Here is a 25698-nt window from a genome sequence, read left to right as displayed (position 1 = left end):
CTATCCTCACAATGGTGATTCTCATGCCTCTGTCTCCTGAGTGCTGGGGTTATAGGTATGCATCAATGCCTTGCCCCCACCCCAGCTGAAGTTAATCTTGAAGGGTAGACGTTTCCCATGCAAAAAGATGAAGTTCATTCCAGGCAGATGGGAGATTTTCAGACACTGATACATGGCACGGTGCAGAACCCACTAACTCTTGGGAGTTGAACTTGGGTCCTTAGGCTTTGTAGGCAATCAAGCACCTTAACAGGAGGCAAGCTGAGGTCAGAGCCCGTTGGGGACCATCTGCCATAAACTAGTGCCTCCCAGCTCCTTTTGAGGTAAAAAGAGAGGTAAAAGAGGATGCAAAAGGGATAGCTGCCCAAATTCGATGTTTACCAGGTAATCATTTGGTGATATTATCGGCTAGGTTGGTGGAGATTGCTGGTTTGGATTGGAGATGTAAATTTTGGAGCCATCCACTCAGCAGCAAAGTATGAAGTGATGTGAACAAGGAAAACAACAAACAAACAAACAAACAAACAAAAACCCTGGGGCCGCAGAGATGGCTTGGTGGTTAAGACACTTGCCTGCTAAGCCTAAGGACCCAGGTTCAACTTCCCAGTACCCATGTAAGCCAGATGCATACGGTGGTACTTAGGAGGCAGAGGTCGGAGGATCACCATGAGTTCAAGGCCACTCTGAGACTACATAGTGAATTCCAGATCAGCCTGGGCTAGAGTGAAACCCTACCTTGAACCCCCCCCCAAAACAAACATACAAATTTAAGTTAGGGTCTAACTAAGTTGCCCAGACTGCACTTAGGATCCTCCAGCCTTGGCCTTCCCAATAGCTGAGATTAAAGGCATGAGACACCAGTTGTGTGTGTTGAGTACAATATTTCTGTTGGTAAGCATGTGTCAGTGGGGTGTATGTAAAGTCACCTTAAATAGAAGGAATGGCTTTTTCTACCAGCAAGGCTTGGATATAATCGAACTGGAAATAGTAACTTTTTTCTGTTTTTAGAGGTAGGGTCTCACTGTAGCCCAGGCTGACCTGGAATTCACTCTGTAGTCTCAGAGTGGTCTTGAACTCACGGCGATCCCCCTACCTCTGCCTCCCAAGTGCTAGGATGAAAGGCGTGTGCCACCATGCCTGGCTAATAGTAATGTATTTAAAAAAAAAAAAAAGTTTTCACTTTAGGAAGAATCATCAATGAAAGCCCAGCAAAGAGTCCCTGAGGCCCGCGTGGGCAGAGCTGCTCCATCGCATCCAGAGTAGTCCCAGGGCCTTGGCAAGGCTGCCTGGAGCGCAGAGGTAAGGTGATTGCTGCCAGGAAGAGGTTTTGGACCCATTGGCAGGACTCCTTATTGGGGATGGCCAGATGCCATCAGACATAGAAATCCTCTGATTGTGACTTTGGCTTCGCAGGGAAAACATACTGGACACAGACATGAATTTCCAGTTTGGGTGGCAGTTATATTTTTATGGTTAGTTAACATTTATTGTGACTTTCAGTAATTTGTTTACTTGGTTGGCACAAGTATTTCCCCAAAGTTCAGCATTGTGGCCTCCATAACTCAGTCTCACATCGCTGTTAGTGGTCAACGTAAATATTTTATTATTTACTTATTTGGTTCTTTGAGGTAGGGTCTCACTCTGGCTCAGGCTGACCTGGAATTCACTATGTAGTCTCAGGGTGGCCTTGAACTCATGATGATCATCCTACCTCTGCCTCCCAAGTGCTGGCATTAAAGACATGTGCCACCATGCCTGGCTCTATTTTTATTTATTTATTTGAGAGAGAGAAATGGGTGCGCCAAGGCCCAGCCACTGCAAGCGAACTCCAGATGTATGTGCCACCTTGTGCATCTGGCTTACGTGGGTACTGGGAAATCAAACCTTGGTCATTTGGCTATTTTTAAAAAATTTATTATTTATTTGAGAGAGAGAGAGAGAGAATGTGGGTGCCCCAGGGCCTCTAGCCACTGCAAACAAACTCCAGAATCATGCAGCACCTTGTCCATCTGGCTTGCGTGGGTACTGTGGAATCGGACCTGGGTCATTTGGCTTTGCAGGCAAGGGCCTTAACTGCTAGGCCATCTCTGCAGCCTGCGGTGGTCAAGGTAATGTCTGAAATGTCATCTCTGAGCCTCCTCTGTGCTCTGTCTCAGCATCCTGAAGCCACACTTCCTGAAACACAGCCAGCCATGCAGCGTTCAGTCTGAAGAGGACTTGCATGCAGCAAGTTGTCCATAGCAGAGACCGAGGGCCACAGAGGCGGGGAGCCTGGCCAGGAGCCAACAGTGCGTGCTAAGTGGAAATGCAGGTCAGCCCCTTTTTTTGTACTCCCTTGGTCAGTCCTTTGTCCAGACTACCCCAAGGCTGTCCCTGGAGTAAACTGATCCAAACTGCCACGTCCTGGACAGTGTCATGGTCACAGGGTAGTAGATTTGGAATCTTTGAGTCCAGGTGGTTGGTACAGGGACAGATGCGGGGGGAAAAAACAACAACAACAATAACACAAACCAGTTCGCTCCCGGAAAGCCGAAATGTGGGTGTATGTATGTGTGCGTGCCTCTAAGTATGTATTGGGTTGAGAGGAGAGAAAGAATGTGGGGAAGGAGGGTGAGGGGGTGGCTTTCTGAATCACTGGAGTAAACAGATGGAAAGGGAAGTGCCCCGTGCTTCAGATGTGTTGACAAGAGCCCCCCTCCCTAAGCGTCCCCACTGCAGGCCTCGGCTCCCATCGCTGGAGGAGGAGGGCACAGTCCGGATAAACAATCTAGACCATCTCAATAAACTAGATAAACAATCTGGACTGTTTCCGGAGGAGACTGGTGACCGGGATCGGGAGTCTCCGCCTCCTCTGGCAGATTGGGTCTAGAAAATACACCTGGCCACCTCTGTTTTCTCCCAGGTAGCCAGGTAAACCGGAGCTGAGCGAGGGCTGCGCGCAGAAACCCCGCTGGGAGCCGGGGCGGAGGGGGAAAAGGAGGTGTTTTGGGGGGCAGCGCAAGCTCCCCGAAAGTCCTGGCTCCCCCAGTCACTCTGGGCTTGGGCTGCTGAGGAAGGGGCTGCCTCGTTCATCACCTCCCTTTCTCTTCTCCCCTCTTGCCTTTCCTTCACTTCGCTATGAACGTCTTTTCCTCGAATTCTTTTCAGCCTTGGCCAGGGGAGGAAGGGGCTGCGAGAGACTGTCATTTCCAGCCGTCCCCGTGACAATCTTCCCCTCCCTCCACCCATCCCCTTCATCATTTCTCCGCGTGTCCTGACTCCCTCCCCATCTCCCCATCCATCCCCCCCCACAATGGTCTCTCCCGATGCTCAGTAGCGGAGGGGGGGGGATCGGAGGCGGGGCCGAGGTGGGGGGGGCAGGTCTGCAGTGCCGCTTCCCCTGGTACCCGGAGCAGTCGGCGCTGCCGCCTCTGCACGGTGGCCAGACCCCCGCCCTCACCCGGGACTCCCTTACCCGGGGAAGCCCGCTCAGGTGAGACCCCCCCTTCTCCACCGTCACCCCGCCCCTGGCAGAAGCATCCTTGCTCTGCAGCCATTTTAGTCTCCGATGCTTTGCTTATGGGGTAGGGTGACTGTCCCCGCTGCAAGGGTCGAGGTGGTGGTGGGGGGGGGGGGAGGAGAATGGGTTTGGGGAATGATCATTTATTTCAGTTGTTTTGGGGATGTCTATGTAATAGATATAAAAATGCACGCATGCATGTATGTATGTATGGAGAAGATGGTTTCTTCCCCTCTACGTTTAGCCTAGTCCCCATCGCACTCTTTGGAGGTGACTTAACCTGGTGGTGGTGGGGGGTGTTATTAGGTAGGATGGGGTTCTTGCAAACTCTAGTCCCCTCCTCACCTTGACGCGCCCCCCCCCTCACAGAATGAATGATAAATGACCTTGGCTGGGGCCCGAGGATGGATGCCGCCTCAGCCCGCTTGCCTGGACTTGGATGGGCTGCGGAGGGGGGAGGTGGGCAGAAGAGTAAGGGGCCAGTGAAAAAGATGGAGGGGATAAGGAATAATGAACGGAAACCCCGGGGAGGCCTGGATGGGAGGCGATCAGGTGCTAGTGTGGCCGGGTGTGTGGGGGGGGGGTGGGGAAGGGGCTGGAGGCAATTACTCCCGGTGGCGGGTGGGGGAGGGGCGCGGAGCCACGGTGGGCTCTTGTCCAGCAGCTGGACGCAAGCATAGGGGAAGATGCTCCGAGGAGCAGTTCGGGTTCATTCTGGCTGAGGCGCCCTGGGGGTGAGGGTCGCTGGCAAATCCTGGTACGGGGTGGTCTCTAAGCCCTGCGTGTGGGGGTCTCTCCCCGCCTCTCTGCCTCTCTGGAAGTGCATTCATTCTCAGCTGACACCTCGATCGCCCCCTTCCCTTCACACTCCGCTTATTATTATTATTATTATTATTATTATTATTATTTTCTTTCAAAACTGTGGGTGCTCCCATCTTGAGAACCTAGGGGGTAGGATGTAGGGAAGAGGGGATACTCCACCTGGTGGGTCCTGCGGAGGAGCTGAGGGTCAATCATCCAGCTAGAGGGGGAGGGGCGCTCTGGCACCTCCCACATTTTACCTCCTCCCCCCCCCCCCACCTTTCCCACTGGAACATTTTGATAAATAACTGCTTCTTAATGACCTTGTCACCTGGACTATGGCAGGCTGGAAATCTAAGTCCCCCCCCCCTCAAAAAATAAAAATAAAATCGGGGCCTTTGGTGGGAGGTTAGGCTGAGCAGTGGTCCTGAAAGGAAACATTTGCTGGAGAATCCCCCTAGGCGCCCTTTCCACCCTCCTCCCCTCAGGTGAAGCCTGCCAGTCTTAAAAGGGCCCAATGTACCCCAATCTTGTCTCCTTTAACCTCCACCTCTCCAGCGTTGTCTGTCCTACAGAATCAGTCACTCTGTGCTGCTCTGGGGGCTAAAAATAGCAACACTTCCTCACCAGCTAAAGAATTTGTCTTCTTTCTCTCCCTCCTGGGTCTGTTGGCCTTAGGGGAGCTGGCTGTTGAGCCATCATATACTGCTGTTCCTACTGGCTCTGGTAGCTGCTACCTCTCCAGGCTATAAGCAGCGTCAACACAGGATATGGCTCCTGGTGGGTCCATAAGCTTCCATCAGGGTTTGGGGAGATCATGGTTAGGAGAGAAAGGAAGAGAATCCAAATTCCTTGTTTTGAGGGGATTCCACAGCTCCCTGTTTTTCATGAAGGATGGTTGATCCTTGAACCATGAAGAAGAGAAGGTGACATAGGGGTCACTGCTTCTGGTCACTGTGACCCACTGCTTACATCTGGTCCTGAGGGGTAAGGCTGGACTTGCCAGTGTTTCTCTCTGAATCAGCATTACTTCCCCCTTTCTACTGGGGTGTGTATGTGTGGGTGTGCGTGTCACGTTTAGTGAAGGCTCTGGATGGGTGGGAGTAGGATTATTTTAGGGGATTGATCTCTGCTGTGAATCTAGGCCTGCCTCCTCCTATACTTCCCTTTGGAAGATGTCTTTTCTTTTTTCTTTTGGTTGGGGGGAGGCTCAGGGCCCCCTTCATTCTCCACTAGCCGCCTACGCAATGCGGTATTTGTGGGCTCCTTTTCATTGACTCTGGAGAAGCAAAAGGGATTAGGGAGGATTAGGAAGAGAGGTCCTGGAGGAATGAGGCCCAACCGTAGACCTTAGACCCGCCGGGCGTGGTGGCGAACACCTTTAATCCCAGCACTCGGGAGGCAGAGGTAGGAGGATTGCCATGAGTTCAAGGCCACCCTGAGATGACAGAGTTAATTCCAGGTCAGCCTGGACCAGAGTGAGACCCTATCTCGAAAAACCAAAAAAAAAAACAAAACAAAACAAAACAAGAATGTAGACCTTAGACCCTCACATTGGATATGGATCAGTCATTTCCATTCCCATCCACCAGTGAATAGGGGAGCTCACATAGGACATTCTGAAGGAAGGTGACAGTAGCCAGTGCTTCTCTTTCTTAGCTGGCCATCTTCTTTTTTGTCTCTTCTACTCAGGTTCCAGGTCTTCCCTTTTTGGGCTTCTTCCCTTGCTGGTCTGGAGGGACATGATGGAGGCCAATTCTTAGAACTAGTTTAAACCTAGAAGGTTCTTGGTAGTATCCTGGCAGGACCAGCTAAGTACGAGCCCCTGTTGGGCTCCATCCCTTTCAATAATAGAAAGAAAAGCCAGGGCGCGGTGGCGCACGCCTTTAATCCCAGCACTCAGGAGGCAGAGGTAGGAGGATCGTTGTGAGTTCGAGGCCAGCCTGAGAGACTACATAGTAAATTACAGTTCATTCTGAGCTATTAACCACCACAACAGGAAGGAAGCAAACTAATATTTATAGATTGCTGTGAGATCGAATTTTCACACCGACTCTGAGACATAGATTCTCCCATTTTAACTACCCTTCAGTTACACGTAAGGGCGCTGGTACTCAGGGAGGTTAAGCAACCTGCTTATGAGCAGTGAGCGAGTAGAATTTGGAACTTCAGCTATCATGTACTTTGCACATACCAGCGTTCCTTCCTGCAGCTTATCCTACAGGGCATGCAGAAATGGCTTCTCTTGTGGTACCTTGCGGGGACATATAGGACATCTTGCCATTTCGCTGTCACCACAATAGTGCCACATGGAAGGAAGGTACTATGGTTAGCATATATGCTTTATGTCATTTAACCCTTACGTTCATCCTTTTCTTTTTAAATATATTTTATTTATTTATTTGAGGGAAGGAAAGAGAGAGAGAGAATGGGCATGTCAGGGCCTCCAGCCACTGCAAATGAACTCCAGATGCATGCGCCCCCTTGGGCATCTGGCTTATGTTGGTCCTGGAAAATCGAACCGGATCCTTTGGCTTTGCAGGCAAATGCCTTAGTTGCTAAACCATCTCTCCAGCCCACATTCCCCTTTTTAAAAAATATTTTTTATTTGTTTGACAGAGAGAGAGAGTGTGAGAAAGAGAGAGAGAAAGAGAGAAGGGCAGGCCAAGGCCTTTAGCCACTGCAAGAGGAACTCCAAATGCATGCTCTACTTTGTGTGTCTGGCTTATGAGACTGGGGAATCAAACCTAGGTCATTAGGCTCTGGAGGCAAGCACCTTAACAGCTGAACCATCTCTTCAGTTCACGTTCCCCCCAATGCCCTTTTTCTTTTTCTTTTTTCTTTCTTTCAAGGTCAATTTCACTCTGGCCCCGCTGACTTGGAATTCACTATGTAGTCTCAGGCTGGCCTTGAACTCACCAAGATCCTCCTACCTCTGCCTCCCAAGTGCTGGGATTAAAGGTGTGCACCACCATGTCTAGCAAGAGCTAAGTGTTCTTGTTTCTCGTATTTCCCGTGTTTTCATTGCAATCAGGCTGAACTCCATATGGAGGCGTAGGGTAGGTGACCAACTCAAGCCAGTCCACATGGGCCCTGCCTCGGAGGCCCAAGTAAAGAGGCTTGTATCTAAATGACCCAGATGGTCCAGGTACCATCCAGGACTCACACCTTCTCTCTCTCTCTCTCTCTCTCTCTCTCTCTTTTTCTCTTACTTGTCCTAGGTGTCCGGAGGCTCCAGCTAGAGAAGTCAGCAGCCCTTTCTAGAATACCCTGGCTCCCCAGCCGAGCCTCACCAACCTGGCTCCCCCTCCCTCTCCTACCCCCTTGCCGCCCCCTTCCCTTCCTCTCTCACCCTGCTGAACTGGGTGGGCACCAAACATCTTCCCCTCCTCCCCTGCCCCTTGTGGACTCACGGGCCAACACCAAAGATTCTGGATACATTTCTTCAGATAGACTCGGGGGAAGGAGGGGGGAGGGGGGGTCTTCTTGACCACCAGTCCTTGAACAAAAGATCTTAAAAAAAAAAAAAAAAAGCAGCAGCAGCAGCAGAGAGGGCCAGGCCCCATCATGGAAGAGGGCTTCCGAGACCGGGCAGCTTTCATCCGCGGGGCCAAGGACATCGCCAAGGAGGTCAAGAAGCATGCGGCCAAGAAGGTGGTGAAGGGCCTGGATAGGGTCCAGGACGAGTACTCCCGCCGGTCCTATTCCCGCTTCGAGGAGGAGGACGACGACGACGACGACTTCCCGGCCCCGGCCGACGGCTACTACCGCGGGGAAGGGGCGCAGGACGAGGAGGAAGGGGGCGCGTCCAGCGATGCCACCGAGGGCCACGACGAGGACGATGAGATCTACGAAGGGGAATACCAGGGCATCCCCCGGGCAGAGTCTGCGGGCAAGGGCGAGCGCATGGCAGACGGGGCGCCCCTGGCTGGAGCGCGGGGGGCCCTGGGTGACGGCGAGGGTCCCCCTGGGGGCCGCGGGGAGGCGCAGCGGCGGAAAGAGCGCGAAGAGCTGGCCCAGCAGTACGAGACCATCCTGCGGGAGTGCGGCCACGGCCGCTTCCAGTGGACGCTCTATTTCGTGCTGGGCCTGGCGCTGATGGCCGACGGGGTTGAGGTGTTCGTGGTGGGCTTCGTGCTGCCCAGTGCTGAGAAGGACATGTGCCTGTCCGACTCCAACAAGGGCATGCTGGGTAAGCAAGACACCAGCCTGGGCTCTCCCACCCCGCCCTGCCCCGGGACCCTGGCAACACCTTGTCTCCATCCTTGTCTCTCCCTTCCTGACAACCCTGTTTCCAAGACGCCTGCCGAAGGCTCAGTCATCCTCAAGGCTCAGCCATCCTCCCCAGCATCCCTACACACACACGCACAGTCTCTCTCTCTCTCTCTCTCTCTCTCTCTCTCTCTCTTTTGGAATTTGGGCCCATGACATTGGATGTGAAAGAGATGCTTGGGTTGGGGGTTGGGGGGGACCGTGGCTGTTCTGGGGCTTGGGCTGCTGGGCGGGTGGGGGATGGCTCGCTTTATTAATCCTGCAGGATATGGCCATTGGTGGGTTAGGCCACTATTTGTTGTTAAAGTTCTCTGTTAGTTTTTCAGGGTTTTCCCTGGCTGAGGAACAAGAAGTCAATATTGGAATTTCTTGGTGTACACTGGGAAGGGGAAGTTTGGAATGATGTGCGTAGGGACTCTTTGGGCTTGGTTTTTTTCTGGACTTTACTCACAGGGGCCCAGAAAGTGGGGGGGGGGGGGAGGGGAATTACCCCTCCCTCAGACTCATTGAGAAAGGATCTAGGGTTTGTTTGCCTTGGGCAGGTCTTTGGTATGGGCAAAGTTTGGAGCAGATGATTTTAAAGTATTTTATTTATTTATTTGAGAGAAAGAGAGAGAAACAGATAGATAGATAGATAGATAGATAGATAGATAGATAGGGAATGGGCTCACCAGAGCCTCTAGCCACTGCAAAGGAACTCCAGAGGTATGCTCCACCTTGTACATCTAGCCTTGCGTGGGTACTGGGGAATCGAACCTGAGTCCCTATTAGGCCTTGCAGGCAAGTGCCTTAACCGCTGAGCCATCTCTCCATCCCTAGATGATCTTGGAGGTCAATTTCCACACTGATTTTATGAAAGAAGCAATGAGTTTTGGAATTTTTGTTGTTGTTGTTCATTTTTATTTATTTATTTGAGAACGACAGAGAAAGAGGCAGATACAGAGAGAGAGAGAGAGAATGGGCGTGCCAGGCCTCTAGCCACTGCAAACAAACTCCAGACACATGCGCCCCCTTGTGCATCTGGCTGACGTGGGTCCTGGGGAATCAAGCCTCAAACCGGGGTCCTTAGGCTTCACAGGCAAGCACTTAACTGCTAAGCCATCTCTCCAGCCCGAACTTGGGGATTTTAGGAGTATTGAAATACATAGAAATATTGGAACTGGAAAACTATAGGATGGATTTTGTGCTGGAGTCCCTTTGAGGAACAAGAATGTGCCTACTGCTTTTGGGGAATCAAAACTGGGAGGGGTAGGCTGGAGAGATAGCTTAAGGCGTTTGCCTGCGAAGCTGAAGAATCCAGGTTCGATTCTCCAGGTCCCATGGAAACCAGACACACAAGGTAGCGCATACATCTGGAGTTCATGTGTAGCGGCTAGAGGCCCTGGTACACCCATTCTCTCTCTCTGGGTCTGCCTCTAATAAATAAATAAATAAAGTCGGGCATGGAGGCACACGCCTTTAATCCCAGCACTAGGGAGGCAGAGGTAGGAAGATCGCCGTGAGTTCAAGGCCACCCTGACACTCCATAGTGAATTCCAGGTCAGCCTGAACTAGAGTGAGACCCTACCTCGAAAAAGCATAAAATAAAATAAAATAAAAATACATAAAATAAATAAATAAAATAAATCTTTTTAAAAAAAACAACAAAAATCCTGGGAGGGTCAAGAAGATCTAGGGGGGGATCGAGGCATCTAGGCAGTCTCTCAGGTGAGCTGGGGGTGGGGAGGAATGGAAAGGGAAGGGGAGAGTGGGGAGAGAGGAGGGACAGAGTGGCGAGGGAGAGAGAGGCCTAGCTACCCGACTGCCTTTGAATCTCGGGCCTGCAGAGGTGACCGAACATCTTTGCTCACAGAATTCTTCTCTCCCTCACTCTCATCTCTGTGTAGATTCAGCTTCTAGAAGTTCTTCAGACCGTGATCGGTTGTGCCGCAGGAGTTTCAGCTCCTGTAAGGCTGGAGAACTGAGGTGTGCTGGGCTCATCCTCCTCTTGCCTCCTGCTTCTCCCTCCCCACAGGCCTCATAGTGTACCTGGGCATGATGGTGGGAGCCTTCCTGTGGGGAGGCCTGGCTGATCGGCTGGGTCGGAGGCAGTGTCTGCTCATCTCACTCTCGGTCAACAGCGTCTTCGCTTTCTTCTCATCCTTCGTCCAGGGATATGGCACTTTTCTCTTCTGTCGCCTCCTTTCTGGGGTCGGGTGAGTTGCCCATACCCTAAGCCTGGGAACACAGGGCTGGGCTTTGGTCACTGCTTTGTCTTTGGGGCTCAGTCCAGTGCCAGGCATTGAGGATATACCTTAAAAGACGTGCGAATTGAATGAATGAGCCAGTCTTGTACCTTACTAACTTCAGGCCAGATTCTCCTTGTCCAAGGCCTGTCTGCCGCCACCCGAAATACCATTCATTCCATGAGAGCCTACTCCTGAGCCCTCCACCCCATCTCTAGTTCTATTTCTGAACCTATCTCTACAAAAAGGCCCAGAGGGCCCTACATCCTTTCTCAGTGAGCCTGAGGGAGGGGGTATTTCTCCCTTCTGGGTCTCTGTCAGGAAAGGCCGGAAGACACTATTCCCTGCCCCCCAGACACTCTCAAGTCCAGAGAGTCCCTACCCATGTCATTCCAAACTGCCACTCCTAGCATATACCAAGAAATTTCAAGATTGACTTCCTGTTCTGCAGCCAGGGGATATCCTAGAGTATAATGCTCCCAGAGTATACATATTTCCTGAGTTTGACAAGAAACCTTGCTTAACCCTCACCTGGGCTGGCATCTGAATTCTTACTCTCTCTGTGCTATATTGTTAGTCACCTTCAAGATACAATGTTTGTTCCTTTCCTTATGCTGAGACCAATTGGCCTGTTTTCTGCTGTCCCAAAGATGGGTGCTTGATACCTGGCAGTGAGGGGAGTTTATAGGGACTTATGTATGAGGTAGAGTGTTTAAAAGTCTCCAAGATTAGGAACTGGAGAGATGGCTCAGCAGTTAAGGTGCTGGACTGCAGTGCCTAATGATCTGGGTTTGATTCCCCAGTACCCATGTAAAGTCGGATGCACAAAGTGGTACATGCATTTGGAGTTTGTTTGTAGTGGCTAGAGGCACACACACTCTCTCCTAGCAAATAAATAATAAAATATTTTTAAAAAATGAGCCAGAAGTGGTGGTGTACGCCTTTAATCCCAGCACTCCAGCACTTGGGAAACAGAGATAAGAGGATCACCATGAGTTCAAGGCTACCCTGAGACTACATAGTGAATTCCAGGTCATCCTGGGCTCGAGTGAGACTCAGAAAAAAAAAAAAAGTGGCTAAGGTGCTTGCCTACAAAGCCTAAGGACCAAGGTTCAATTCCCCAGTACCCACATAAGCCAGATGCACAAAGTGGTACATGAGTCTGGAGTTCTTTGGCAGTGGCTGGAGGCCCTGATGCTCCCATTCTCTCTCTCTCTCTGCCTCTTCCACTTTTTCTCTCAAATAAATAAATAACATTTGAAAAATATACTTACAAACAAACCCACCAACACAAGATAGGCTGGAGAGATGGCTCAGCAGTTAAGGTACCTAACAACCAGGGTTCGGTTTCCCAGTGCCCACATAAAGCCAGCAAAATGGTGCAGGCATCTGAAGTTTGTTTGTGGTGGCTGGGGACCCTGATGTGGCTAGTCTCTCTGCTTGTAAATAACATAAAATAGAGATGAGAAAAAAAAAAAAAAGAATTAAGAAGTCTTCAAGACTAGAGTTATAAGTTAGAACACTGGATAGGGAATCATAAAAATGGGTACTTTCTAATGCTGACTTCTTTTTTTAAAATGAAACTTTTTGCAAATATTTTATTAATTAATTTAAGAGACAGAGAAAGAAGCAGATAAATAGAGAGAGACAGACAGAGAGAGAATGGGCATGCCAGAGCCTCCAGCCATTGCAAACGGACTCCAGATGTGTGCGTCCCCTTGTGCATCTGGCTTACGTGGGTCCTGGGGAATCGAACCCGAGTCCTTAGGACTCATAGGCATTCACATTAACTGCTAAGCCATCTCTCTAGCCCCTAATACTGACTTGTTGAAATGCTATCCAGGATTGGAGGATCCATTCCCATTGTCTTCTCCTATTTCTCGGAGTTCCTGGCCCAGGAGAAACGTGGGGAGCATTTGAGCTGGCTCTGTATGTTTTGGATGATTGGTGGAGTGTATGCAGCTGCTATGGCCTGGGCCATCATCCCCCACTATGGTGAGCTTCCCCCCTCCACCCCCGACTCTCCCTCCTCCTTGCTCTTCTGGGTTCCCTGTCTTGGGAGTCCCTCAGCTCCTGGCCTGTGTGCTCATGCTGGTACTGTCTGCTAGGGTGGAGTTTTCAGATGGGATCTGCTTACCAGTTCCATAGCTGGAGGGTCTTTGTTCTCGTCTGCGCCTTTCCTTCCGTGTTTGCCATCGGGGCTCTGACCACACAGCCCGAGAGCCCCCGCTTCTTCCTGGAGGTGAGTGGCCCTGTTTTTTTTTTTTTTTTTTTGTTTTGTTTTTGTTTTTTCTAGGTGGGGTCGCTAGCCCAGGCTGATCTGGAATTCACTATGGAGTCTCAGGGTGGCTTCGAACTCGTGGCGATCCTCCTACCTCTGCCTCCCGAGTGCTGGGATTGAAGGCGTGCGCCACCACACCTGGCTGGGCCCCGGGTTTCAACGCTCACCATGGGCTTGGTGTGTCCCTGTGACAGCTTCTTTCCTGTGTCTATACTCTGGGACACTTGCTTTGTCTTAGACTGTGTCTGTGGAGAGGTTCTGTGGTAGAAACGCCAGGAAATGTATTGAACTGAGGGCTTGAGATTTTGCAGGCGGGGGTCCCTGGCGTGACTTTGTATCACAAGTTAGGGTCCCCTACCCTTTACTTCTCTCTCTTCCTGGGAAGAGCAGGATTAAGATGTGGCCCCTTCTCTGACCACACATCTGCCCGTCATTCCCCTCGTCTTCCGTTTCCCTAGTACCTAGACATGCGTTTGTCCCCCAGAACCTCCCCACCCCACTCCGACTCCTGCCCTAGTCTATGATATCATACTGCACCCCAGCTTGGGCTGATGCGCACCCATAGGTTAGGGTGGCGGGGTGGGGGGCAGGAACCTTTTATGTCTTGAGACTTTGGAAAACAGACTGGAGGTCAGGGTCTCTGCAACTGTGGATCTGAGAGGTCGGGATTGTGTCTGTGGCTTTAGAATGGGAAGCATGATGAGGCCTGGATGGTGCTGAAGCAAGTTCATGACACCAACATGAGAGCCAAGGGGCATCCTGAGAGAGTCTTCTCAGTAAGTCACGGACGACCCTCCATGCACGCCCCCAGGCCCCGTGAAGACCCAGCCCCCACTTGGCCCCTTTCTGGATATCCCATTTCCTTATCATCTAAGGCCATGTTCTACCTCAGTGACGTTCTCAGGGTATCGTGTCCACCCCCTCCCTGCCTCCCGTTTTGCTGCTACAGAGAGACACAGGCACTCGGGGTGGGTTGGGAAATCCAGAGTTACGGCGCTGACTGTTCTCTTGATGGCAGGTAACCCACATTAAAACGATTCATCAGGAGGATGAGCTGATTGAGATTCAGTCAGACACAGGGACCTGGTACCAGCGCTGGGGGGTCCGGGCCTTGAGCCTGGGGGGACAGGTAATGGGGGATGGAAGGGCGGAGAGAAGGGAGTGGAGGAAGTGAAGTGAGGGTTAGAGCGTGTGCGTGCGTGCGTGTGTGTGTGTGTGTGTGTGTGTGTGTGTGTGTGTTGGGGTGGAGTGTAAAGGTGAACTGAAAGGAAGTGAAAAGACAGAAAAATGGGGGTTTGTGGGTGCTGAAAGTTCATGTAGCCACTTTCCGCCTTTGCTCTGTCCCTTGTAGGTTTGGGGGAACTTCCTGTCCTGTTTTAATCCAGAATATCGACGCATCACTCTGATGATGATGGGTGTATGGTTCACCATGTCATTCAGGTAAGGGTGGCATGTGGTGGCTGTGAGGTGTGTGGGCTGAAAGGTGATGACATTGGCAGTGAAGAGATAAATAATGAGGGAAGCTGTTGTTCATATCTTCGGTGCTCCGCCAGGGCCTCTAATTCATATATTCACTCACTCACTCACCACACTTGTAATGCAGCCGACCAGTATTTAATTTCTGCCATGTAATGTGCTGAGATGCAGTAGATATGTCCTAGTCAGTTTATATTTTGCTCAGAAATAGATAACATTAGCTATAAGGGCTGGAGACATGGCCCAATAGTTAAAACCGCTTGCTTGCAAAGCCTTGCTGGCCTTAGTTTATTTCCCCAGTACCCACAGAAAACTGGATGCAGAAAGTGGTATGTGTGTCTGGAGTTCATTTGCAGTGGCAGGAAGCCCTGGCACACCCATATTCTATTTCTCTATTTCTCCTTCTCAAATATATAAATAAGACCTTTTTTTTTTTTTGAGGCAGTGTGTCACTCTAACGCAGGCTGATCTGGAATTTACTATGTATTCTCAGGGTGGCTTTGAACTCACAGTTATCCTCCTACCTCTGCCTCCCAAGTGCTAGGATTAAAGGCATGCACCACCATACCTGGTTCAAGAGTTTTGTTTGTTTGTTTGTTTTGTTTTTGAGGTAGAGTCTCACTGTAGCCCAGGCTGACCTGGAATTCACTTTATATTCTCAGGGTGGTCTTGAACTCATGGCGAGCCTCCTACCTTTGCCTCCTGAGTGCTGGGATTAAAGGCGTGCACCACCACAACTGGCTTTTTAAGAGATTTTAAATATATATATATTATTTGTTTACTTGAGAGAGATAGGGAGAGAGAAAGATGCAGATAGAGAATGGGTGTTCATGGCCTCCAGACACTGTAAACAAACTCCAGATGCATGTGCCCCTTGTGCATCTGGCTTATGCGGGTCCTTTGGCTTTGCAGGTAAATGCCTTAACCGCTAAGCCATCTCTCCAGCCCAAGGGGAATATATATATACTATTACTTTATTTGAGAGAAACAGAGAGAGCTAGACGTGGGGCGTGGTATGCCTGCCTTTAATCCCAGCACTTGGGAAGCAGAGGTGGGAGGCTCGCCGTGAGTTCGAGGCCACCCTGAGACTACATAGTGACTTCCAGGTTAGCCTGGGCTAGAGTGAGACCCTACCTCGAAAAATAAAAAGTTAAATAAAATTTAAAAGAAATAAAGAAACAAAGAGAGAGAGAATGGGCATGCCAGGAAATGAACTCCAGACACATAGGACACCATGTGCATTTCTGATTTACGTGGTTACTGGGGAATGGAACCTGGTTCCTTAGGCTTGGTAGGCAAGCGCCTTAACTATTAAGCCATCTCTCCAGCCTCTTTGTGTGTGTGTGCGCGCGCGTATGTGTGTGTGTGTAATTTTTTTTTTTTTAACTAGCTGTAAAGCTAGTGTGAGCGCTATTGGAACACTTGTGACTTGGGGATGGGGATCTAAATCCCGAAGGGTGAACTGGAATTAGACGGAGGGGTCGGCGTTGAGTTGGCAGAGGCGCTTTAGACAGGAGGGCAGGCCTGGGGAAGAAGGAAGGAACACAGCGGGTGGCTCAGCTCTCCCTAAAATCCGAGGCGCGGACCCCGGGCCCGCGTTTGAGCGCGTCGCTCTCGCTTCTGCAGCTACTACGGCCTGACCGTGTGGTTCCCCGACATGATCCGCCACCTGCAGGCGGTGGACTACGCGGCGCGCACCAAGGTGTTCCCGGGGGAGCGCGTGGAGCACGTGACTTTCAACTTCACGCTGGAGAATCAGATCCACCGAGGGGGGCAGTACTTCAATGACAAGTACGGGGGGGGGGGCGGTGTGTGCTGGGGGAGCAGCCTTTCGACCCCACCCCTCCCCTGGTCCCCTTTCTTGCCCCTTGTTTCTCCGATGAGTTTCAGGTTTGGGACAGGTGTCTGCGGGCTCTTCTCCGGGGAGGGGGCTGAATGGGGACTGGGGGGTGGGGGTGGGGGGCGACATCTCAGCAGCCCGATCTTGCAGGTTCATTGGGCTGCGTCTGAAGTCCGTGTCCTTTGAGGATTCCCTCTTCGAGGAGTGCTATTTTGAGGATGTCACGTCCAGCAACACGTTCTTCCGCAACTGCACCTTCATCAGCACTGTCTTCTACAACACGGGTGAGGCGGGGGGCCCGGGTGGGGGGCGCATCTGGCGCGAGCGCAAGGGCCGAGCAGACCCTCTTCACTCCCTGTGTGGTTCGCGAGCTGAGAGCCCGTGCGAGCCCCGGGACAGCTTGCTGGTTACCACCAACAACCTTTGCTTTGGGCTGAAATCATAATAATTGAAATATAATAATATTTATTTATGTACTATAAGAATTCAGCGTGGTAAGACTACTACACATTTTCTTTTTGTTTGTTTGTTTGTTTTTGGTGTTTTGAGGTATGGTCTCATTCTAGCTCAGGCTGCTCTGGAAGTCACTATGGAATCTCAGACTGGCCTCGAACTCACAGAGATCCTCCTACCTTTGCCTCCTGGGATTAAAGGCATGGCTGGTCCCAGTGGTTCTTCTTCTTTTTTTTTTTTTGGGTTTTCGAGGTAGGGTCTCACTCTGGTCCAGGCTGACCTGGAATTAACTCTAGTCTCAGGGTGGCCTTGAACTCAAGGCGATCCTCCTACCTCTGCCTCCCGAGTGCTGGGATTAAAGGCGTGCACCACCACACCCGGCTCAGTAGTTCTTTTTAAACATTATTTATTAGGGAGAGAGGGTGGAAGGGGGGGGAAGGGAGGGAGAGAATGGGCACGCCAGGGTCTCCAGCCACTGCAAACAAACTCCAGATGTGTGTGCAACCATGAGCATCTGGCTTATGTGGTTTTCTAGGAAATTGCACCTAGGTCCTTAGGTTTCACGGGCAAGGGCCTTAACTGCTAGGCCATCTCTCCAGCCTTTTAAAAAAAATATTTATTTAGTATCTGTAAGGACAGAGAGAGAATGGGCACACCAAGGCCTTAACTGCAAATATATTCCAGATACATGTGCCACTTTGTGCATCTGGCTTTACGTGGGTACTGAGAAATTGAGCCTGGGTCCTTAGGCTTTGCAGGCAAGCACTTTAACCACTAAGCTATCTCTCTAGCTAGCCCATTACTGTATGTTTGAAAAGGGCAAAAATTATGCAAAGCCGTCTTTGGGGAAAAGAAGGTTAAAAAGAATATTTCGTGAAGAAAAGGCTAGGGATCAGTGCGTTGGTCATTTTTTAGCTGGGTTTGCTGGCACAGGTCTGTAATCCCAGCTACTCCTGAGGCTGAGGCAGGATGACCGCAAGTTCAAGACTTGGCCTGGACCACAGAGTGAGTTTGGGGCCAGCCTGGGGAACTTAGTGAGATCCTGTCTCAAAACAAGCTGGGGGTGTTGCTTCGTGGCAGAACACTTGCCTAGCATGAGTGAGGCACTAGGCTTAATCTCTAGTACCTCAACAAAGAAAAAAAGAAAAATCCAAACTGGCCTGGTGACGCACGCCTTTTTTTTTTTTTTTCGAGGTAGGGTCTCACTCTGCTCCAGGCTGACCTGGAATTAACTCTGTAGTCTCAGGGTGGCCTTGAACTCATGGCAATCCTCCTACCTCTGCCTCCCGAGTGCTGGGATTGACGCACGCCTTTAATCCCGGCACTTGGAAGGCAGAGGTAGGAGGATCACTGTGAGCCAGCCTGAGACTACATAGCAAATTCCAGGTCAGCCTGGGCTAGAACGAGACCCTACCTTGAAAAAAAACAAACAAACCCCAAAATATTTTTTCTAAGAAGCAGTTTCCAGTTCAGGTAGACAAAGAGAACAAAAAGCAAGAACAAGACTATTAAAGCCTTGGGAACAGTCACACTGCTGAGAGATCATGGTCACTTTCTGCTGTAAAGATTTCTAGTTCCCATGGTGATATGATTGGATGCTTTGCAATGAGTGCCTGGGACAATGTGGAGAGCCTCCCGCCACTAACCTCCACCAATCCAGATCCCTAAGCCATCGGCACTGGCTGACGGTCTTGTCTTGTGTGTATCCTGACCTCTTAACTCCTAGACCTGTTTGAGTACAAGTTTGTGAACAGCCGGCTGGTAAACAGCACATTCCTGCATAACAAGGAGGGCTGCCCGCTAGATGTGACAGGGACAGGCGAAGGTGCCTACATGGTCTACTTTGTCAGCTTCCTGGGGACACTGGCAGTGCTTCCTGGGAATATCGTGTCTGCGCTGCTCATGGACAAGATTGGCAGGCTCAGGATGCTCGGTAAGTGTGTGTGTGGTGGTGGTGGGGCGCTGGATGGCTACCGGTCAGACTGACGAGGCACCCCGGGGACCGGGACAGGCTGTCAGCAGGCTTCTCACCTTGGGCAGTGGAAGACTGGCTAGGGGGCTTCTTCCTGTTGTGTTTTGTTTAGGGGGTACTGCAGAATAGGGTGAGCTTGGCAAGAAGCTCCTGCAGGGTTAAAACAGACAGGCAGAATAATGAGTGGGTAGGTCACAGGCCTTGACGTTATCAGCTTGATTTTTTTAAAAATTTGTTCTGATTTTATTTATTTATTTGAGAGAGACAGACAGACAGAGAATGAGGCTGAGAGAGAGAGAGAGAGAGAGAGAATGGGCGCGCCAGGGCTTCCAGCCTCTGCAAACCAACTCCAGACGTATGCACCCCCTTGTGCATCTGGCTAACGTGGGTCCTGGGGAATCGAGCCTCGAACCGGGGTCCTTAGGGTTCACAGGCAAGCACTTAACTGCTAAGTTATCTCTCCAGCCCAAACAGCTTGATTTTCAGCCCCCGCATCCTCACAGGTAGGGCCTCACTCTGGTCCAGGCGGCTGACCTGGAATTCACTCTGTAGTCTCAGGGTGGCTTTGAACTCACAGCGATCCTCCTACCTCTGCCTCTCGAGTGCTGAGATTAAAGGCGTGTGCCACCACGCCTGGCTTCAGCTTGATTTTTTTTTTTTTCAGTTTCACCACTCACTGTGGGCACATTGCCTTCGGTGAGCCTGGCACTCCCCTGCCAGGGAGTGGTAACAGTACCTGCCTCACAGAGCTGACGTTTGATTAGATTAGTACGTGAAAAGCATCAAACTGCTTGGCCCACGGTTGCTGTTTCATAAGTGGCGGTCACTTTATAAATAAGATTGCTGCAAGGAAAACGAAGGGCAGCTGAAGTGCTCTCCTCGCGGTGACTCTGAGGAGGAAGAGTCACTTGTGGCTGTCTCAAAGCCAGTTGGTGGCAGTAGCCGGGTCCTGGGTGAGGTCCAATGCTCTTTCCTCTCCTGGTTCCAGCTGGCTCCAGCGTGATGTCGTGCGTCTCCTGCTTCTTCTTGTCCTTTGGGAATAGCGAGTCGGCCATGATTGCTCTGCTCTGTCTTTTCGGGGGGGTCAGCATTGCGTCCTGGAACGCGCTGGATGTGTTGACTGTCGAACTCTATCCTTCGGACAAAAGGTAGTTGGGGTTTAGGGCCTAGAGGGCAGGTGAGAAGTGGGGTGAAGCAGGAGACTGAATGGAAAGAACATCTTTAAGAATAGGACATACGTTCCTGAGGCTTTTAAACAAATTTTTATTGATTTATTTGAGGGAGGGAGAGAGAGAGAATGGGCATGCCATGGTCTCTTGCCACTGCCAAAGAATTCCAGCCACTTGTTCCCCTTTACGCATTTGTCTTTACAGGGGTGATGGGGAATGGAAAAAGGCCATTGGGCTTTGCAAGAAAGTGCCTTTACCTTAACTGTTAAGCCATTTCTTCAGCCTGGGTGGTCATTTTTTTTTTAAAGAAATTTATTTATTTGAGAGAGAAATAGGGAGAGGGAGGGAAGGAGAGAGAGGGAAAATGGGTGCACCAGCCACGATAAATGAAATCCAGACACATGTGCCACCTTGTGCACTTGGCTTATGTGAGTACTGGGGAATCGAACCTGGGTTCTCAGGCTTTACAGGCAAGTACCTTAATGACTAAATCATCTCTCAAAAAAAAAAAAAAAGTGCCTTTAACTCCAGCCCTGTTTTTTCCTGAGTTTTTTTTGTTTTAAGAGCTGCTAGATTTTACATTTACTTATTGCAGTCATACTAACCTCATTTTTTTTTTTTCTCCATTTCCCAATTCTGATACCTTGCCTTCCCCTCCCTGACCTCTCCGCCATCCTTGTCTCCCTCCTGTGCGCTGCCCCACGACTTCCTGCACTTCACTTCCCAACCCACTTAAATCTTTCCATCCGGGCCTTCCCTGCACGTGATGTGGCACCGATGGCGGACTCTTGAGCAGGACCACAGCCTTTGGCTTCCTAAACGCCCTGTGTAAGCTGGCCGCCGTGCTGGGAATCAGCATCTTCACGTCCTTTGTGGGGATCACCAAGGCCGCCCCTATCCTCTTTGCCTCAGCTGCCCTCGCCCTCGGCAGCTCTCTGGCCCTGAAGCTGCCCGAGACCAGGGGGCAGGTGCTGCAGTGAGGGGGGTCTCTGGGGCTCTGGAGTTGGCAGGCACACTGTGAGACCAATAACTCCTTTCTACCCTTCCCAGCCCTGCCATCCTGGCCCTCAGAGCCTCACTCCCGTTTGGTGTTTTAGCTGTGTATGCGTGTGTGTGCATGTGTGTGACCCCTCCTCCCCCCAACATGGGCAGGGACTACAGGGAAGGCCCCTGCATTCCAGTTTGGGGATGGCGTTCCCCACCTCCTATCACTCGACTTTGCACAAGGAGAAGGTTGAGATCCTTCTCTCCCCTGGTGTTAGTGAGGGTCCTTGCTGCCCTGCTCCAGGGTTCCAGAACTGGCTTCCTGCTTTCCTTCCGTTCCTAGGCCCTGGTGAAACCACAGGTATGGTTGTGTTGGGGGCCGGGGCTTGGTGCAGACCATGGACCAAAATAAATTGTCAGGAGGGCCCTTGGGTGCTCTCTAACCTCCCAAGGGTGCTGGGGGAGTAGCAATAAACCTCAGATCCCTGGCCTCCACTTACCCAAGTCAGGCTTCAAGCATGAAGCCTGGATTTTATTAAGTTAGCTTTCTGATTATTTATATTCTTTTAAGTTCGGAGGCAGCTCATCAGGACTGTGTGGGTATGTGCCACGGGGTAGGGGTACCACTATACAGTCCTAACATATAAGCCAAGGGTAGTTTTAGCAGACACACACACCCTGCTTCTCATAGTACCTCCTGGAATTTTGTATCATTGTTGGGCCTAGGAGAGAGGAGCCCTAGGTCAGGCTAGGGGAAAGAGTCCTACCTTTGGGGGGGGCCCAGAGGACACCTCACCAGACCTCTCTCCTTCCTCTTTGAGAGGCTACACCTGCCCACCAGAGCACAGCCAGGGGCCTCCTCACAGGCCTCTGGAAAGGAAAAGTGCCAGGCAGGTGGTCGGATGAGCAGGTTTAAAAGCACAAGGAGATGAGGGGCTGGGGCAGGAAAGCAGGGGCTCTCTTGGCAACTCCTCTAGAAGCAGGGGCAGCGAGGGAGGGACGGCTAAAACGCAGGGACCAGAAGCCTCAGTTCCGCCACCTCGCCCTTCCTCACAATAATAGCCTCTGTAGGTTCAACTGCCCCTGTCCCACCGTACTCTGTGTGGCCGCTTTCTTTGGTGCCCTCCTCTACCCCACTGTAGCTGTGATGTGTTCTAGTTTTTAGCTGTTTGTATAATGTTAAAAAAAAAACAACACGTGAAAATAGCCACAAAAAAAAAAATAATACAAATTCGCCCTCTTCAGGCTGCGTCTAGTACTCACCCTGTGGTCAGTCCCCAACTCTGTGACCTTGAACCAGGTGGTGACTGTTTATCTCTGGTGTCTGTGCTCAAAGGACTGCCTCTCCTCTAGTGCCCAGCGTACGGGTGTGTGCCCCTCCCCTCACCCACTCACTGGACGCAGCCCCGCGACCCCCTCCGTCCCCCCCCCCCCCCCCGCATACCCCAAGGAGTCTATCCATCTATCTTGTCCTCCTGGGGAACCCGAAACCTGACTCCATTGACGTGAAAAATGAGATGAAAAATAACTGATAAAAAAAAATAAAAGGAAATAAATCCCTAAAAATCCCATGTGTCTGTGCCTGCTTATTCACTCATTCTTTTTTTCCCCAATAAGAATGGGCGCACCAGGACCTCTTGCCACCGCAAATGAACTACAGATGCACACCCCACTTGGTGCATCTGGCTTTATGTGGGTACTGGAGAGTCACACTCAGGCCATCATGCCAAGTGCCTTTATCCGCTGAGTCATTTCTCCAGCCCCTCCACTCACAGCCCAGCTCTCCACCTGACAGCCCTGGGCGAGCAACGTCGGAGTAGAGAAAGGATTGCAGGGTGTGGTCTATCTATCCCAGCACTGGAGGCAGACATAGAAGGCCTGCATCGAGTTTGAGGCCAGCCTGGGACTACAGAGTGAGTTCTAGGTCAGGCTGGCTAGAGTGTGACCCTACCGAGAGAGACGCTTCTCCAAGGCCAGGTTCACAGGGCATGTTCACACTTGCTTCCTATGTCGGCCTCTACTTTCACAGTTCGAACTCACTCTGTAGTCTAATGGATCCTCCTTACCTCTGCCTCCCTCCCAGGTGCTGGGATGAAAGGCATGTGCCACTATGCCTTCTGGCTGGAATAGTTTTTTCCTTTTTAAAATTTTTTTTTGGTTTTCGAGGTAGGGTCTCACTCTGGTCCAGGCTGACCTGGAATTAACTCTGTAGTCTCAGCGTGGCCTTGAACTCATGGCAATCCTACCTCTGCCTCCCGAGTGCTGGGATTAAAGGCGTGCACAACCACGCGCTCGGCATCCTTTTTTTTTTTTTGAGCTCTGGCTTAGGCTGGACCTGGAATTCACTATATAGTCTCAAGGCAGCTTCAAACTCGTGGCAATATCCTCTTACCTCTGCCTCCCAAGTGCTGGCATTAAAGGCGTGAACTATCACGCCTGGCTTTAAATATATATTTAGGGGATGGAGAGATGACCTAGTGGCTAAGGCACTTGTCTGCGAAGCTTAAGGACCCAGGTTCAATTCCCATCTATTTATTCAAGACCAACATTGTCTCTTTCTAATAAGCAAATAAAAATATCTAACATATATACTTTACTAGAGACAGAGAGAAAGAATGGACATGCCAGGGTCCATTATTTATTGCAGAAAGAGGCAGCTAGACACAGAATGGGCGTACCAGGGCCTCTAGCCACTGCAATGAATTCCAGATGTCTGCACCAACATGTGCATCTGGCTTACCTGGGTACTGGGGAATCAAACCTGGGTCCTTAAACAAGCAAGCACCTTAACCACTGAGCAATCTCTCCAGCTTCCAAAACTACATTTTTAAACAACTCCCCTGGGATTCTTCCCTACATATATATATATATATATATATATCCGAAACTCACTGCCTGATGTTTAGTTTTGATTCCTCCATGACTGTGACAGAGAGGAGGCGCAGGGGAAGAGAATGGGCCGTACAAACGGAGGGTACTAGAAGTGGTATAGCAGTTTATTCTCATCTGGGTCAGGATCTCCCCTGCTCTGGGGAGCGGTGGTGAGGGAGTGGAGAGAAGGTCAGGGGGTTCCTCGAGTTTTCTTGCTTCCACCCAGACAGGGGGGACTAGTGTCCAACTGGGGGTTCTCCCGCCACTGGGCGGGGGTCCGCGCCTGGATGGCCAGCGCGTGTACCGGCCCGGCCAGCTCCTCGGCCAGCGCCTCGTGGACCAGCCGGTGTCGTTGCAGCGGGCTCAGTCCTTCGAAACGAGCGCTCACCACGGCCACGCGGAAATGCGTCTCGCTGCCCGGCGGGACGGCGTGGCCGCCGCTCTCGTTGCGCAGCTCCAGGACCTCGGGACTCAGGGCTTGCTCCAACTTCGCGCGAATCGTGGCCTCCACCGAGCCCGCCGCGGCCGGGCCCGCAGCTCCGGCCCGCGACACGCACGCGCGGGTGGCCATGGGGGCGAGACGCCGGCCCAGCGGCGCGCTCAGCATCTGCGGCAGTGGACGCGCGTCCTCAGCTCCCGCCGGCTCCGGGTCCTCCCGCCTCTTCCCCTAGGCCGCGGGAACAAGCCGCACCGCACACCGCACACCGCACACCGGTCCCAGCCCCACCGCCAGCACCGCCTCCCTGCGGCAGGACGAGCGAGCCGGGCCCCTACGGAAGCCCACGCGTGACACGCCGCCCCGTACTTCGGGCGAAGACGTGCAGCAGCTTCGCGCTTTTAGGTGCCGTCAGCGCCCTACTTCTCCCGCCCCGATCCCGGGGGTGTCGCTTCCTACCGGCTGCTGGGTCTGCGTTTCTTCAGATCCCGCGGCTGAGAGAACCCGGCCCCACCCTCCCTGGAAGTCGCAAGCTGGGCTTCCGGAAGCACGCTAGGCAATCGCAGTCTCTGTGACGCGGTGACCCGAGGGTTCTTGGGAATTGTAGTCTTCCCACTTTCCCCAGGGCGTAAGAGGTTTGGAGGTAGAACAAGCCAAAAGAAAAAGGATTTCGCAGCTGGGCGTGGTGGTTCACTACCTCTATCCTGCCCTCGGGAGGGGAGGATCCAGAACTCGAAGCCAGCTTGGGCTAGAGGGAGGGTTCCTGCACAGTTGGGGTTAACACCATTTGATCTAGTTTATCTCCTCTAGGTCTTGGGGTTAACACCATTTGATCTAGTTTATCTCCTCTAGGTCCTGTAGCTTCTGTAGCCCAACTCCCCTTTTTTTTTTTTTTTTTTTTTGGTTTCTCGAGGTAGGGTCTCACTTAGCTCAGGCTGTCCAGGAGTTCACTATGTAGTCTCAGGGTGGCCTCTCTCACCTACTTCTGCCTCCCGAGTGCTGGGATTAAATGTGTGTGCCACCACGCCTGGATCCAACTCCTTTCTTTTCATTTCCTCCCTCTCTCCCTTCCTTTCCTCTATCCTTCTTTTCTTCTTTCTACAGTCTCCTGTAACCCAGGTTGGCCTCAAACTCTGTGTAGTGAAGGATGACCTTGAACTCCGGATCCTCCTGTTTCTGCTTCTCTAATAGTGGGATCATCGATGTTACCGTCTCTGGCTTCCACTCCTTTATATTACAAGAAAATGGGAACTGAAGACAAAAATCACATGATCATCTCAATAGATTCAGAAAAGACCCCCCCCCCCCCAAATCCAACATCCCTTCATGATAAAAGGTCTAAAGAAACTGGGAATAGAAGGCACATATCTCAACATAATAAAGCCTATCTATGACAAACCTATAGCCAACATTATACTA

At 51.3% G+C, this 25698-nt stretch overlaps 2 protein-coding genes across 5 annotated transcripts; one reads left to right on the top strand and one right to left on the bottom strand.

Annotated features, from left to right (window-relative positions):
* The first annotated feature begins 2808 nt into the window (after positions 1 to 2808).
* On the top strand, positions 2809 to 22205 carry Sv2a (synaptic vesicle glycoprotein 2A). Of its 4 annotated transcripts, none has more exons than XM_045138783.1 (13): positions 2809 to 2910; positions 7522 to 8492; positions 10587 to 10767; positions 12641 to 12792; positions 12906 to 13039; positions 13765 to 13854; positions 14097 to 14207; positions 14430 to 14518; positions 16181 to 16345; positions 16545 to 16678; positions 18574 to 18780; positions 19808 to 19967; positions 20785 to 22205. In XM_045138783.1, exons 2-13 carry the CDS (start codon positions 7868 to 7870, stop codon positions 20966 to 20968), a joined length of 2232 nt encoding a protein of 743 aa, XP_044994718.1. In that variant the 5' UTR covers positions 2809 to 2910; positions 7522 to 7867; the 3' UTR covers positions 20969 to 22205. The 4 variants fall into 4 exon arrangements, with proteins under 4 accessions (XP_044994718.1, XP_004659164.1, XP_044994717.1 ...); XM_004659107.2 differs by lacking the exon at positions 2809 to 2910 and adding an exon at positions 3345 to 3472; XM_045138782.1 differs by lacking the exon at positions 2809 to 2910 and adding an exon at positions 3516 to 3563.
* Positions 22206 to 23947: 1742 nt separating this feature from the next.
* Positions 23948 to 24788, bottom strand: Bola1 (bolA family member 1). The gene has a single exon (XM_004659106.2). The coding sequence runs from the start codon at positions 24448 to 24450 to the stop codon at positions 24034 to 24036; it is 417 nt and encodes a 138-aa protein (XP_004659163.1). The 5' UTR covers positions 24451 to 24788; the 3' UTR covers positions 23948 to 24033.
* Between the last annotated feature and the right edge of the window lie 910 nt (positions 24789 to 25698).

This window comes from Jaculus jaculus, chromosome 19, assembly GCF_020740685.1.
Source record: "Jaculus jaculus isolate mJacJac1 chromosome 19, mJacJac1.mat.Y.cur, whole genome shotgun sequence".
NCBI classification, from domain to species: domain Eukaryota; kingdom Metazoa; phylum Chordata; class Mammalia; order Rodentia; family Dipodidae; genus Jaculus; species Jaculus jaculus.
This window is presented reverse-complemented; position numbering and strand designations above follow the sequence as displayed.

What these genes read in the sequence shown, in the direction of transcription:
- Sv2a (XM_045138783.1), top strand. Translation starts at nt 7,868, where the DNA reads ATGGAAGAGGGCTTCCGAGACCGGGCAGCTTTCATCCGCGGGGCCAAG. An exon ending in TGGTTCACCATGTCATTCAG is followed by an intron (nt 14,519 to 16,180) that starts GTAAGGGTGGCA and finishes TCGCTTCTGCAG; the next exon opens with CTACTACGGCCTGACCGTGT. An exon ending in TGGCAGGCTCAGGATGCTCG is followed by an intron (nt 18,781 to 19,807) that starts GTAAGTGTGTGT and finishes TCCTGGTTCCAG; the next exon opens with CTGGCTCCAGCGTGATGTCG.
- Bola1 (XM_004659106.2), bottom strand. Translation starts at nt 24,450, where the DNA reads ATGCTGAGCGCGCCGCTGGGCCGGCGTCTCGCCCCCATGGCCACCCGC.